A 15,364-nucleotide genomic window follows, 5' to 3' on the forward strand; every position below is an offset into this window, starting at 1 on the left:
AATTTGTTGAGCAAAGAATTTGCATTAAATTTTGTTTGCGGAATCAATTTTCGGATACGTTGAGGATGGTGCAGAAAGCCTTTGGTGATGAGGCTATGTCTAAAAAAAATGTTTACAAGTGGTATAGTGAGTTCCAAGCCGGTCGTGAACGTGTCGAAGACGAAGAGCGTCCTGGGCGACCATCAACCTCAACTGACGAAGCTCACGTCCAACAAATCAAAGATTTGGTGTTGAAAAACCGTCGATTAACGATTAGAGACCTTGCTGATGATGTTGGCATATCGAAAGGCTCAGTCAATACCATTTTGAAGGATGTTTTGGGCCTCAAGCGCGTCAAATCTCGACTGGTACCGAAAACATTGAATTTTTTGGACTCGTAATTCGTGATCATTTCATCAAAAACTCAACCCATATCGTTCCGCAACCACCGTATTCACCTGATCTGGCACCGTGCGACTTCTGGCTGTTCAGCAGGCTCAAAAGACCGCTCCGGGGACACCGTTTTGACACGATAGAGGAGATTCAAGCCGCAACGAAGACGGAACTGAAGGCCATCCCGGAAAGTGACTACAACCAGTGTTTCGAAAATTGGAAAAAACGTTGGCATAAGTGCATTGTGTCGGGAGGGGATTACTTTGAAGGGGATGAAATTGATTTGGAAGAATAAATAAAGAATTTTCAAAATAAATACAATGTCACCTTATTTTTTGGACACAGTAGTAATAGTAATAGCCACAACGATGACAATAACCACATATTGGATTCAGCAATACAAACAATGGAACGGAGAGCAACAGTGGCAACGTCAACACCATTACAACAATACAACATGATATGGAAAAGCAAACTTTGCCAGAATGACATTACACGCACAACACCACCACTGTCGAAAAAACCAAAGCAGTCGAAGGCCAAAGTAAACGAAGTTGATCGTTCGAAATACGCAAGAAACACAAATGACCCAAAGGGAGAATTCGGGCCTAAGTTATTTAGGGGCGGTGGGGTTGGCTAAGTTGAAGAGTGAACGAGGCGTTAAAGCATGAGCAAGGAACCAACCAGAAGTCAAAATTTCTTTCATTGAAACAAATAGCACTTTCAATAGCAATACTAACGCAAGTATATATATACATATGTATGTATATATGTATGTATATATGTATATATGTATGTATGTACGTGCATATGTATGTTTTTGCATAGATAAGTACTACATACAATTTTTATTTCATCTTACTTTTTTATTCCTCATTGCAATATGAACCAACACAAAACGGTTGCTGATTTTTTATGCTTTATACTTATTTTTGTTTGCGTTTTTAGCGTTTCGTTCGTCGTTTCATTTGCACGAGCATGAACTTTAGCGCTGTTTATACAATAATATGCTATTTCGCGAATTGTGAAATTTCCATGACATATGTACTACCTATAAAACATTCGACAACGGCGGCTACGACGGCTACGACGAGAGCAACCAACAGAAACAGCTGAGCAGTTAGTGTGCTGAGCAGGACGTCAGCAGCGCTGCCAAGTGCGTGAGTACCGCGTTGTAGTATTTGACGGAGCTAACATGAAAATTCCAGTATGAGTAGCAGAGGATGAAACAATGACAGCGATAGCAAGCAACGCCCGCAAAAAATTCGCTATTTAATAGTTTTAAGAAAAACAAAAATATAAAAAAAAACTCTTAAAATTAAACTACGCGACAGGTCCCAAAATGAGTCCGGTTTTTATTGGTATTTTCTGAAAATATCACTTATTTAAAGTAAAAGTCAAGCTGGATTTGCAAAAGTTCGCTTGGATTTTTTATGGTCACTGTAATTTTTTAACTTTAGGTTAATTTGAATTTTTCAATCATCCAACTTTAATTTTGAATAACTTTTTTATTAAGTAAATAAAAAGGATTTTGAGTGAAGGAAATCTTCATTTTGACCTACACGCGCCGCATTGTTTGGCTGTTTATATACTGCAGCTATCCAGTTCACAAGCGTCAAATATGATTGACATACGACACCATTTGCAATGTGTAAATCGTCTGATAGGGTGATTAATTTTGTGCCGCCTTGTATTACATCTTCAACTATGAGATTGGACGCAGAAATGTCGTTAATATTCAGATGAACAGCTTATTCGCGAACACCTTTCGAAGAGCAACCAACCCGTAATTTTTATTGCATGGCATGACTCAATTTACCATCGAGTGGAGCCGCTATATGCAGATAATGCTTCAAGTAATACTTGACACGGATCAAGCCGTTTGCAAACTGTAATTGCAATATTTCTTTTATTAAGTGCCTTCAAGTTTAAGTCTTTTAGCTCGCCAGTACAAATTCATGGCACAAGTTTAAAACTGGGATGCACAGAGCGCACGACAGGAAAATCAAACGCCCCACCAAGTGAGTAAGATAGTTTTTCTTCCGTCGCCATAAGAAGTGCCGTTATAATCTGCCTAACTGCTCAGAAATTATATTGATTTTTACAAGGATGGCAAGGCACCTGCAAGCGTTCCTACAATAGTTGGTTCTACGTTACCCGTACGGCAAGCAGTATTCCCCGTACAGCCACTTGCAAGCCGTAATTTACGAGTATTTAGACTTAGCTCAAAAATACAGCATTTCACTTGCATTATGTGATCCCTTACTGTGGTATATCTTCTTCTAATCCTCTATGGTGAACTCGGATGCGACGAGCAAGAGTATCGAACAATTCATGGTTCTACATTACCGGAACGACACGGATTTATATCCGGCTTAGAACTGTGACTCTAGCAGCAGTCTCATTGTCTTTTGTGCCCTCTATCTCATCACAGTACCCCATCCAAACCCAGTTCGCTTAATAAACTTAAGATAGAGCGAGGTTTATATTCCTTTCTTATGACTACATCTGGCCGAGATGTTCTCAACCTCATCGTCGCTATAGCGTCGCATTCAAAAAGTAGATGTGCTCGAACCTCCGGGCATCAGTCGTAAAAACTACAGGACACATTAGACAATATCCCAATCCTGTGCATATGACTGCGCAATCTGCAATGATCTATAAGAATGGAGGGTTATGAGTTGCCTGATTCTCTGTTGATTTTCAGAATCAGATGATGGGCTGACGTCCCTTGGGATGTGTTTACAAAAAAACTGAGTTTGTGTTGGTGATATAAAAAAAAATCAACCAATGGCACTTCGTCGCCCCCTGAACAAGGACTGATTGGACGAATGTGGGAATATGTGTGAAATCATCGTGCAGAATTCGGCTGCCGAGTCGCCCAAGTGAAGTGGCAGCCAAAGTTCCCCTCCCAATGTTCTTTTTCACCACAATTAAAGAGCAAATCCTGTAAATCTCTCATCCTTGGGTAGCATAGGTAGTAAAGATACAGGGCATTACAAAATTAATCACCCTATCGGAAGATTTTTAATTTTTGTAAATGGCATTGTGGGTTAATCATATTTGACACTTGTGAACTGGCAGCTGCAGTATACAAACAGTAACGGAGTGGAAAGCACGTAAAGGTCAAAATAAAGATTTCCATCACTAAAAATTTGAGTTAGTAAAAAAGTTATTCAAAAACAAAATTGATGATTAATTTTGTGCTACCTTGTAAAAGAAGATAGTTCAGAAAAACAGAGTAAATAAAAGTCCCAAGCTTTTTAAAAATTTACAACAATTTTACAGTACACCATCAAATGTTCAAAATATGTTATACGAGATTTTTTAAATTTTTTCGGGTTTGTAAAATTTAATTGTTAATTCAATTTTTTCGCATATACATTTTTGTAGCGCACTCAATTTTACCTTAACATAGCATTGGAGCTCGTAGTATAAGAGATATCACGCGTTTGAGCATTTTCTCCATGGAATGCTTACACGCATGATTTGGATGTTCTACATAAGGATGTCCAAAAGCATACAAACTGCATTTTGGCACAACAACAAGCTTAATGGAATTCTGTTTAGCACTTCTTATTTTATTTCTGATATGATTCCCACCTGCCGACATCCACATTAATATCTGTATGTATGTATGTACGTATGTGTATATAAAAGTCTGCTCTTATTTACGTTGTAAGAAATTGCATCAATTGCGCAGTCAATTATTTAAGGTATTATTCTTGTGGGCTATTAGCTGACTCGTCAGATGGTGTGGCGCACGTGTAACTGTGCATCAATGCAATGCAATACACTATGGCGTTATTTACAAAACAACAGAAATATGATACATATGTATGTATGTATGACTTTAAGTAAAAAAATGTTTGCATGTATGTGTGTATATGTCTTAGGGAGGTTCTTATTTTCATATTTGTTTATATATTTCGGAACCTACGCGGTGTAGGTTTGTAAATGACTACCAAACGGTTGGTGGAGGGTTCGATGACCAGAGTGGAAATGAGACACAAAATGATTGGAGAGAGTTTTCTAATACCAATCACCCCCACCACCACAATCAATCGCATACCTTTTACAGAACTTTACAGACTATGTACAATTGACCAAGGCAAGGCAGACTTACTTAATGTATTGCGGATAGAAACATAAATAGCGCGTTAAATAACTGCAAAACAAAACTTATTGTCAAGTTTTGACATTTTATTTGTTTATTTAATTTTAATAATTTTTCTAGGGAAATATAACTCATTCTCCCAAAATATAACTCATTCTCCTACTATATATACAAGGTGAAGTCCAAAATAAACAAGACTGAGCTAAAATGGAAACGACAGGAACTTTGTTCTGATAACTTCTTATTTATTCAAAATAGTCCCCTCTGGCCTCGATGCACTGTTTTGCGCGTTCTAAAAGCTTTTCGACAGTGTGTTTCAGGTCATTGACTGGAATGTCCTTCAGAATGTCGGTGCAAGCCTTTTAGATGGCCACTACGGACGCAAAACGTTTTCCTTTCATGCAATTTCTAGTCAAAAAATCAGTCACAAAAGTGGATTAATTCCATTGGAATAGTAAAAGCAAATGAGCATAGACTTGATTTTTGACTTCTCCGAACGCGATTTTTTAGGTGGTGGCTCGTCTGGGGCCTTCCATTCGTCACTTTCACGCTTAGTTTCAGGTTCATGTTGTAAAGGAAGTTCTGGTCTTTTCTCGCCTCTTTATGAGTTCTTTCGAATGTTGAATTCTGAGCAATTTTTGGTCCTCAGGTAACTTGTGCTGAATGGAACGTGCACAGATCTTTCGTAAGCCTAAAGATCAGTTAAAATGTGATAAATCGATATTTTGGAGATATTCAACCCCGATTCTATAAATTTCACAATGATTTCGTCATTGTCATTTACATATGTCCTCACAACATCTCAGAAACGTGTAAACCTCTCATGAACTCTGGCGCGAGATGGACAATCATCGCCATACATTTTTTTCATCAATTCAAATGTTTCGGTAAACATTTTACCGATTTTAAAACAAAATTTGATATTAGCTCTTTGTTCGAAACTTATGTTTGTACCGATGACACAAACATATCGACACTTTAGACGCAATAACTTCGCTTCCACTGAACCGAATGTCACCAAGCTTTCACTGGAAGTCAGCTAGGGATGTAACTTCCAACGCACTAACTCATTAAAAAAGATGGTGCCATCACATTTTTATGACGCCAGTCTTGTTTATTTTGGACTTGACCTTGTAGAGTTGTACGATTTAAACGTTGTTGAGAGCGTAAGTCTTTCCAAGATGAAATGTCAATGAATACTGAAAAAAATGTATTTAGTTTGACAGTAGTCACGCGTGATCTGTCAAAAAATTATGATAGTAAGCTGTCAGTAAGTAGGAAGCTTGAAGTGACCCAAAAAATCCATGATTTTTACAATTTTTACATTTTTTTTCTGGCGGTAATGTGCACTTTCCATATAACGAATTATAGTTTGCTTATATTGCGCATATTGCCAAAATTAGTGATTTCCACTTATTTCTCTCATTTGTATGTTGCCTCAATTGAGTCCAGATAAGAACATTGCGGGTTATTCCGTCATGCAGGCTACGTCGCCTGGATCCCCTTGGTCTACCCCTGCGTCTATACCCGCGTGGGTTCCACTCCAAAGCAATCGTTGGTATTTCTTCGACTGGTTTTCTGAGGGTGCGTCCAATCCACGTCTACTTCCTCTTACGGATTTCGACGTCAGTTGTAAATTGATTGCACCTTCCGTGCAAGTCAGCAAGCGCGCATTATTAGGCGGAAACATCAATTTACAAACGTTTGCAATTTAGAAACATTATCCACTGATGTTGGCCAGAATTCACAACCATACATTAAGACCGAATAACAAATGCTTCTTTTTTTCTGTTTTAGAAAGAAACATGCAATTGAGACAAAGCGAATTTAATTTTTCCACCGGAATCATAGAATTTGTTATGTTTTAAGACTTTTACCTAAATATTTCACCAAAATCATCATGAAATACCTTCGAAAAATGAGTTGTTTATAAATAAAACAAGTTTCCAAACATATTTTATCTAAAGATTACCTCAGATGGTAGAACAGTTGAGGCATAAAAATGTTTAAAAAATTTATCAACGTAATTAAAATGATGAGATTTTTGGAGATAGGTAAATCTTAATATTTTTCCGAAATATTTTGATGGAAATCTTAAAATACAATAAATTTTACTTCGTTAACCGAATTTCTGTTTTGTTTTTTGTTTAGAAAGTGATACACCCTAATGTATATAGATACATTTGTAGAAACTAACTTCCGTACATTGTTGTGGTCTCGGATTGTACGCTGGTTTCAGATTTTTTTGAACAGTAAACAATAAGAATGAAAAACAACGAGCGGTGTCCCATTGTACAAGTGGCGCTAAAAATACTCAATTACAATGCACTTGGACGGGTTTGAAACTAAAGCATTCAAAATTCAATAATGGAAAATTTTACTATAGGATAAATTGAATTGAATAGCCCAAAATACCAAAACACGTGTCTACAAGCAGCCAACACCTCACATAGTTCTGAAGTAGTCCATTGAACACTAATTTGTTCCTATAACAGATGCAGATATTGAGTGGACTAAAGCATACCAATGGACTCTTTTGCACTCTCCAATTGACTTATTCACTGCATATTTCTTTTAGAGATCGATGGAGCTCCATGTTTAGCTATGCATAATTCTTAATTCACTTAGTAAATATGAATAAACCCATCACATAAATCGACGAATTCCTTTCCGTTTGGTATCTGGTATCCACAAAAAAAAAATAGTAATATAACAAAAAAGTATTTTAAATGAAAACAAATTAAATCCAAATCACAATGGAACAGATAAATACATTTAGTCGCATTAAAAAAATTTGATTTTGACTCTTCGCTTGTTTTCAGCAATTTTTTTTAACCCCAAAACCCCTTGGTTGTGCTAACTTAGTCGTAATGAATACGGTGTTGTTGTTGTTGTCAACGTATAATGCTTTGACTTCGACGGACCTGGTTCATCGAGATGTACTCATCTAGGATTCTCAAAGTGATAAATTTTTCCTTTCTGACGAAAAAAAAATTTGTTTTTTTGTCTTCCCGCATATGCAAGTTTCTTTATAAAAAAACCCCCATTTTTTTATTTATTTATTAAGCCAATGAATATAATCATTTCTTTCATGCTAAGTGGGCATATTTTAAGGGTAATAGGCATTAACAAAACAAGAAAGTACAACTAAACTATTGTATTTATAATTGTAAGAAGTATGGCAACCCATTTACATTTGTATCATCCAACCAAGGCGCATTCATTAAAGGTGGCGGCACTAGGCCAACAACAATGTTCTGTAGGTTTGATTGTCAAAGCAAAGTATTGAGAAACTAGAAAACAAATAATGATTTCGCCTTGTTTCATTCTGAGCTGACAGCCACACGGACACGGCGAAAGAAAAAACCAACCAGCTGATTTACCAACACCACCTTTTATAGAATCGCCTTGCTTCCAACATTCTTTGTGTCCTATATTCACAGTTCAAATAAAGCCTTCTTTCTTAGCGTTAAGACGTCCGTTTCTTAGTTAATGACATATATAGGTAACATAGCCTTACAATAATAAATATTCAAGAATTTCCATTGGCGAACTTTTGAAAATTAAAAATCTATCTCAACAAATTTAGAAATTTTATTAAGCTCAAATAGTAATAGGAGAATTTCGAGGCGAGATATTTTGAGAGAACAGCATAGAAAAACTGCGAGCTACGAAGAGCGTTGGTCGGAATATTAAAGAAAATCCTTTTAAGAAGCACCGGACAGTCAACAGCACCACGGATAAAATCGAAAATGAAAGACGAAAAAAAGATTATTCTCCTATTCTGCAATGATTTTAAGTTAATTATTGTAATAGACATACATCGCGCTTCATAGAAATAGGATCCAAAAAACGTAAATTACGCAATGCGAAATGTAAGAATATTTTCTGTGGAGTTTTTGAAGTCATATAACAGATGTTTCCTACGACAATCGATTCTACGTTATCGGAACAACACAGATTTATATCCAAGGGCTGTCACTCCAGCATCATTCTCTAAACATTTATTGGGAATGTTTATGATGTTACAACAACATTAACATGTATTTCAGCATTCTCTCTACAGTCCGGCCAACTTTCCTGGAGCAAGTTGGATTTATATATGTACATCCAAGGCGTACGTCATAGTTAAAACGGTCGGTTTCTAATAGCGGTGGCCCCTCAGCAGGCAATACGAAAACTTCGAGTGTATTTCTGCCATTAAAAAGCTTCTCAAAAAAACTCATCTGCCATTTGGAGATGGCCCAAAAGTATGTACCTCCATTTATGGAACAACATCAAGAAACACACCACAAATTGGAGGAGAGCTCGGCGAAAAATACCAACAAAGGTTGTAAGCGCCAGCTCAAATATTTGTTGTCCCAAACTATCATGAGTTTGTACCGGGCAGATCTGCGTTAACGAATTTAGTTGACTTTACGGAGGATTGCTTGGTTACCTTTGAAATGGGGTTTAAAATGGCTGAAATCTATAGAGATTTTTATAATTCTTTTGGTAGGGTATCTCATCTAATATTAGCAGCTAAACTTAAGGGTTTTGGCTTTGACTCTCAGCTTCTCAGGTGGTTAATTTCCTATCTTAATGATAGCCACTGTATCGTTCGACTCGATAATGTATCGTCTTTTTCTTTTATTGTTTCCTCTATTGTCCAATAAGGTAGTGTCTCAGGTCCATTACTATTACATTTATTCTCTTCATTAACTATATTTCCTACTGTTTTTCCGTGTGTACTTTTCTTCTATACGCGGATAATCAGAAAATCTATTATGAAGTTAAATATCCAGAAGATTCATCGACTCTCCAGCATGAGTTGAATAACTTATACAGAGTTGGTGTGTTGGCGTAACCGTTTGTTCTTTGACATTAGTAAATGTCACTAAACTTCGTAAGCGAAAGTTTTCAATATTGTTGCAACATCTTACTACATCTCAAACTCGCCACTAAAGTCAATTAGTGAATTAAAAAACCTGGGTGTTCATTTTGACTCCAGACGGTCAACTTCCCCACTCACATAAACTATATTATTTCTAAAATATTCACAATGTTAGCCTTCATTCGAAGAAATAGTTTTTCGTTTTCTGATCCCTATGCTCTCAAACTGTTGCAGTCGTCCTTAGTTCGGTCGAGATTAGAAAGCGCAGTATTCGTTTGGAGACCGTTTCATGCAGTCTATATTAATATATTTGAGTCTGTTCAGAGAGCTTTTGTGCGCTCGATGAAATTCGTTTATCCCATTTCGTCCTATCGCTTTGTTGTCGTTGTTTTTTTTGTCTTTGATATTTGTGCGAGCTCAATAGATTTTCTGCTGATGAAAATTCATTCTAATGTTCCCTCAATTCATTCTATTTTTCGTTGGAATGAATGCTCCTTTTAGGAGTAGGCTGGCTCGATGTAATGCTAGTTCTTCTTCCGTGGACTTTGATTTTTCTTACTCTGAGATTACTTTTAAGAAGTTATTTATTAGTCATATTGTCTGTAAGCATCGTGTTTGTTGATTAATAAATAAATAAATATATAAATACGTACACACATATGTATATATGGATGTTACACCAAGATGATAGGTACCAGGTTTGCTTGTGAGGTATGGTGAAAAAAAAATTTTTTTTTAGGGGAACTTTGGATTCTACGTCATTCGTTTTGTGTTTCGCAAAATTTAGCTTGACACACAAAACGATTGACGTCGGCATATCTGTCAACTTCGCTCACAGCCGAACAACGGTCTGCTAGGTAGAACACCTCTAAAAATCGTTTCACCATGGATGTAACATATATTAGTACTGCCACTTCAGGAGCGTTCCTCAAAAATGTATTGGGAGTAATAGTAACAACGGATTTCATAACCTGCCAGTAGTACTATAGGCCTCTTTTTTTCGCCAAGACTTAGGAAGTGGCGAATAGATGAAGCAAATTAACATACATAAGTATGTCGGCAACGCGGGAAGAGAGTTGCCCAAATTACATGTGCTGGTAAGGCAGTGCGGCCTAATGAGCTATAGCCATAATCGCCAGCGGCAAATCTGACTCGTTAACTTTGTTGTTGCTTTCAAGTTAATCGAGCATAGAGATAGCGAGCGGGAAAATGGCGAATAGAACAGGCCTTATATAGAACGGTCATATATTGCACTAATATTTAGTACGAAGGATGGAGTTATATACAAGTGGCATTCAAATATGCAAAACTAGTGAAGTATTTTAGGTTAATTTCAAGTGGGCCTTTAAAAAATGTTGAAGTTGTAAAAATTACAGTTCGTAGATTTGTGAAATAATATTATTAAAATATATGTCACAACATCACAAATATGTTTGTTGTTCGTATGGGATTTTTCGAGATTGTTTCAATAATTAAGAATCATAAAATATGTTAGGCTTTTCTATGTACATATGCAAATATAAATATTTACTTATAAATATATGTGTAGTCACATGTCTAGCAACAATTAAAAGTGATTTTTTCCTTACCTTTCGCACGATACTTGGTTCTATTTGGATATCTCCAACTTGAAGCCATAACTGCATCTATGTATTTAGAACGATGTATCCACAAATATTAAGAAATTGACGTTTGTACTCCACTACAGACGTTTCTAGTGTTAATGTGTTTAGGCATACATATTTGTATATAATAATAATTCGTAATAAACAATTTTAGAAGAGTCGATTTATTTCATACACTTTTTTTCATTCAACTGGTCAGTTGTTTCGTTTGTGCATATTTATTATTTCGATACACGTATAATTGTAGTAAGCATACACTGTGGCCCATACATAAAATGGAGCCATGAAACTGTAATAGACAACAGAGGCGTGTCATTTGAGAGATATTCGGAGCATGCCGGAAAATGTTGCTTTTACATTTAAATCAATTAATTCACATTTATCTTTTCATTTTCACAATTATGTACTTTCACTTCTATTCCACATAATTTCTCATATATTCAAGGATATTCTACGATGCACTTCGAGTCGTCTTGGCTTCGAAATCTGCATTTTTAGCTGACAATTAATGATTTTTCGAATTTCAATAACTCACTACACCTATGGTTTAGCTTCCCTATTGTAAAGAAGTTTTACGCTTTGTTTATGTCGCCACAATATAGAGAAGAAAATATTGCTTTTGAACCATCAAAAAAATATCACATGCCGTTCAATCGAATCGTTTCCGCTATTTTCGTTTGCCCATTGGTTTCATCTCACGTATTGGTTGTATATTATCCATTGCCGAGTATCTACACATTTTTTGTAATGCAACAATGTGTGGAGATGTAGCTGTAGGAGAGCGGAATGCAGTTTCACATTGGACAACTTACTGCAGCAACCACTACACTTCTGCAATCTATTCATTCAGTAATGGGCAAAACGATATAGTACGATAAAAACGAGAGCGCAACCGTAAAGAAGCCGAAAGAAAGTCGTGTGGTAATATAGCAAGCGCCCAGTGCACCATTTCACTTGCATCATGCCGCCAATTGCCTGCAATAGTGAAGCTCGAGGCTGCATAACGTCTTCACAGTCCACAGTACTGTTAATATTGGGACTCGGTCTGCAGGAGAAACTGGCAAATAGCTACGTAACGAAGAAGCGTAAAATGTATAAATCTAATATGATCCAAATCACGATATAATATTAGGCCTAAGGTCCAGATATAATAACGTCTTGCACTTTGTGCAGAGTTGATTTAGCAGGAAAATGCTTTACCAGAATAGAAATGCCTTGGTGTATATTTTTGCCCGTAATTATTACAAAGCACTGATAAGCGTAAAGGGTTGTAACGTAAAAGCTGCTCATGTGTTAAAAGAGCGAGCGTATTACTTGAATAGCGGCAATACTATGAATTAGAAACATAGTAAGAGCCAGAAGTGGAATGTTATGCATATACACACATATATACATAACCTGAAGTTCGAGGACAAACACGGAAAGCAAAGGGGGAATTTAGTTGGTGGTTACCTTCTACTTTTCTCAGTCAAAGCAAAATGTTAACATTATTTATTATTTTATATTATCACTTTGTTCAAATATACATCACTGACCGTTACAGTACCGGTACGGTTTAAAATCAAGCATTTATATTTTTGCATTCTTTTTATAATGCTAAAATATTTGTATATGTAATAGGTATATCTACACTTTTGATAATTTTCAAAACAATCTCCTGACCAAACCTCTTTTTCCATACTTTTTTTTGACAAAATGTTCGTATTTATTTCCACCAGGAGCCTCTTCCTCAACAAATATGTCTTCCAAACATAAAGGTATGCAGTAGCTTCAAACACTTAATTTACAAAAGAAACCCCCGTATTATATATCCATTGATATTGTAACTTGTCGATAAACACGCACTTATTCGTGTAATGTTTTCTTTACGATTATCATAATTATAAACAGCATAGTTCAAAGTGAAATGTGAGCGATGGCAATGCTCAATTTCAGTCACCGAGTTCTCACTCTCCGTGTCCGGCAAACAAATAAAATAGAGCGCACTCGCTTACTCACACTACGAACAAACTCTTGCCATTGATTTCTTTTGTTTCCATTCGCATGACAACGCCGCCGACGTCAACGTATGCGTGTTATACGGCGCGAAGCCGACCGTCGTCACTATGTACACATAACGCTACACCGGCAGTGCATGCGTTTTCCACGCTACTTTACACATCGTATATTTCATACATTTGTGGACACACGTTTTTTTTGTCAATGAACGAATAATATAAACACCTTCAAAGTACACCCCAAATTGTATTTTATTGTTTCCTTAATCACTTAGAACTTTTTAAAGCAGTCAATGTCGCTGAGCTTCACTACATTTATGATGACATGAGGCAGCGTAGACAGCGTCTGCGGCGGCGCGGGCGTTGCGTAGCATAACGCCATCCACATTAACATTTTTCGATAACATTTTTACACTATTTCGTCTTTGCTGCGCTTCAATTTCGACTGCTTTATGCGCATCAAACATCACTTTTACTGTCTCCCTTGTTTCTTAACTCACATCGCACTTTACCAGTCAAAATATCACTATATTATTGAAATAATCTCAAACTTATTTGTTAGCCGCCACATTTTAATATATCCCAGGAGACTATTCAATGCCACTCTTATTTTACACTACTTATATTTTCTATACACTTCATTTTGCGCATCAATACTTTTTTTACACAATTTCACTTCACTTTTTCTCAAATGTAGTGAAATTTGCAAAGCCTTCCGACTTCCCCTCGGCATGGACCGACAGACACATTCGTTCCACTCACTCGCTCGTTTCCATACGGTTTTTCTTCTGCAACTTTAATATTTTCTTTTTGAGAAGCGCTGAACTTACCAATCACTTTATCTCACAAATTTAGCTTGAAAACGATTCGATTCTTATTTTTTATTAATTTAATTAGAAACAAAAAGTAAAATAATACTCAACGTTTTCTTTTTCTAGGTACGCGCAGAACGTCTCTGGTAGTAATCTGCGTTTTGACATTTATTTGGACATTGCCTCACATTTACAATAGCCAACGTTGCCGTACAAGTGCAAAAACATATACTAAGAGTCATCGAGTAAAACTATCGGATTCATCAGGCATGTAAAAAATTTAGTGACAAAGTACCCAAATGCAATTGATTGATGTAATATTTAAAGCTTGCACTGTAGTTAAGGCGAATTATTACAAATATATCTAAGCAATAAACTAAATACTGATATACAGTTTGAAGATATTCGAGTTCTTAATAGTGCAACGGACAATGTAGATGTTGTTGACACCAATTTACAAGAAAACAGTTCCCATTATTTTGATTGAAAATAATATTTGCACAAAATTTCCCTTAAAAGTTTGTTTTAAAGGTTGTAAACTGGCTGCCTAAGCTTATTCCAGTAAATACCATAAGCGGCAAACAACCACTACGGTGCTAAAGAAACAACCTTAGCAATGATAAATAACTTGGAATACTCGTTTCTTACCTCCAATACTTAAGCTTTATGATAGATTACCTACCACTTTTCCACCCACACAACGTTTACCCATACCGACCTTAGCCTATGTTCAACTTCATTATCTACCAAATTGATACCAAATGGATAATGAAGTTGAACATAGGATGAGGACAGTATGGGTAAAAGATTTGTGGGTAGAGAAGGGGTAGGGAACCTATCATAGAGCTTAAGTATTGTAATTTGCATGGAAGCGACCACTTCTCCGTCCTAACTAAAATCCATTTAAACCGCCCACTCACCGTTTCTAAACCAAAGCTAAAATACAAAACCAATTCGGCTAACTGGTTAAAATTCCACAGACAGCCGTATTGAGAACCTTGATACAAATCCTTTCACATGTAACTTCCTGGTGGTTTCAGTCCCTTTAATATCCCCTAGTTAATTGAAATTATTGCATGTCTACATATATAGAATTGTAATAGTTTAATATTAATTTTCTCAAATGTAATAATATATTGTACAAATAAATTTAAGTTATAATACTAAACTCTAAGCATTTTTTGGACAGGACTATTCGTACATAAAAGTTAGAATAGGCGCCAAACTAGGCATAATTAAGTATAAGACAATACGTTACGGATTGGAAATCTACGAAGATCACGCTATAAGTAGACTGAAGTTGCTGGCACCTCCTCATCACACGTCTATATGTAGGTCAATACGCGCGTTTCCAACAACTCCCCTAAAAAATTGTTTGTGAAGTCTGGGCTAAAATACATACTTGTTGAAGCCGCGAAACTAAATATTTAATTCAGTTTAATGAAATAATTCGACTTGCTATAACAACTGATCCAAACTTTGGAAAGTTTAATTGTGGTGTTCCATGTGGGAGTCAGCGAACCTATTTCTTTATTTTTTTACAACAACAAATTCACGTTAGCTACAAA

General features: G+C 36.2%; 1 protein-coding gene across 6 annotated transcripts in view; it reads right to left on the minus strand.

The window, feature by feature from the left end:
* The window catches only part of LOC129237312 (rapamycin-insensitive companion of mTOR), a 61,101-nt gene extending 47,078 nt beyond the window's left edge, over window positions 1-14,023 (minus strand). Inside the window, exons 1-2 of one of the 6 annotated variants that reach the window (XM_054871977.1) lie at window positions 13,815-14,022; window positions 10,952-11,276 (exon numbers count right to left, since the gene is read on the minus strand). In XM_054871977.1, the coding sequence (XP_054727952.1) occupies window positions 10,952-11,000 (49 nt within the window). In that variant the 5' untranslated portion in view covers window positions 11,001-11,276; window positions 13,815-14,022. Of the gene's footprint in view, window positions 1-10,951; window positions 11,474-12,654; window positions 12,672-13,746; window positions 13,783-13,814 lie in introns of those variants that run through there. The other 5 variants (XM_054871979.1, XM_054871976.1, XM_054871978.1 and 2 more) reach the window with 5 other exon arrangements.
* Window positions 14,024-15,364: the final 1,341 nt, after the last annotated feature.

Source organism: Anastrepha obliqua, chromosome 2, assembly GCF_027943255.1.
Source record: "Anastrepha obliqua isolate idAnaObli1 chromosome 2, idAnaObli1_1.0, whole genome shotgun sequence".
Classification (NCBI taxonomy): domain Eukaryota; kingdom Metazoa; phylum Arthropoda; class Insecta; order Diptera; family Tephritidae; genus Anastrepha; species Anastrepha obliqua.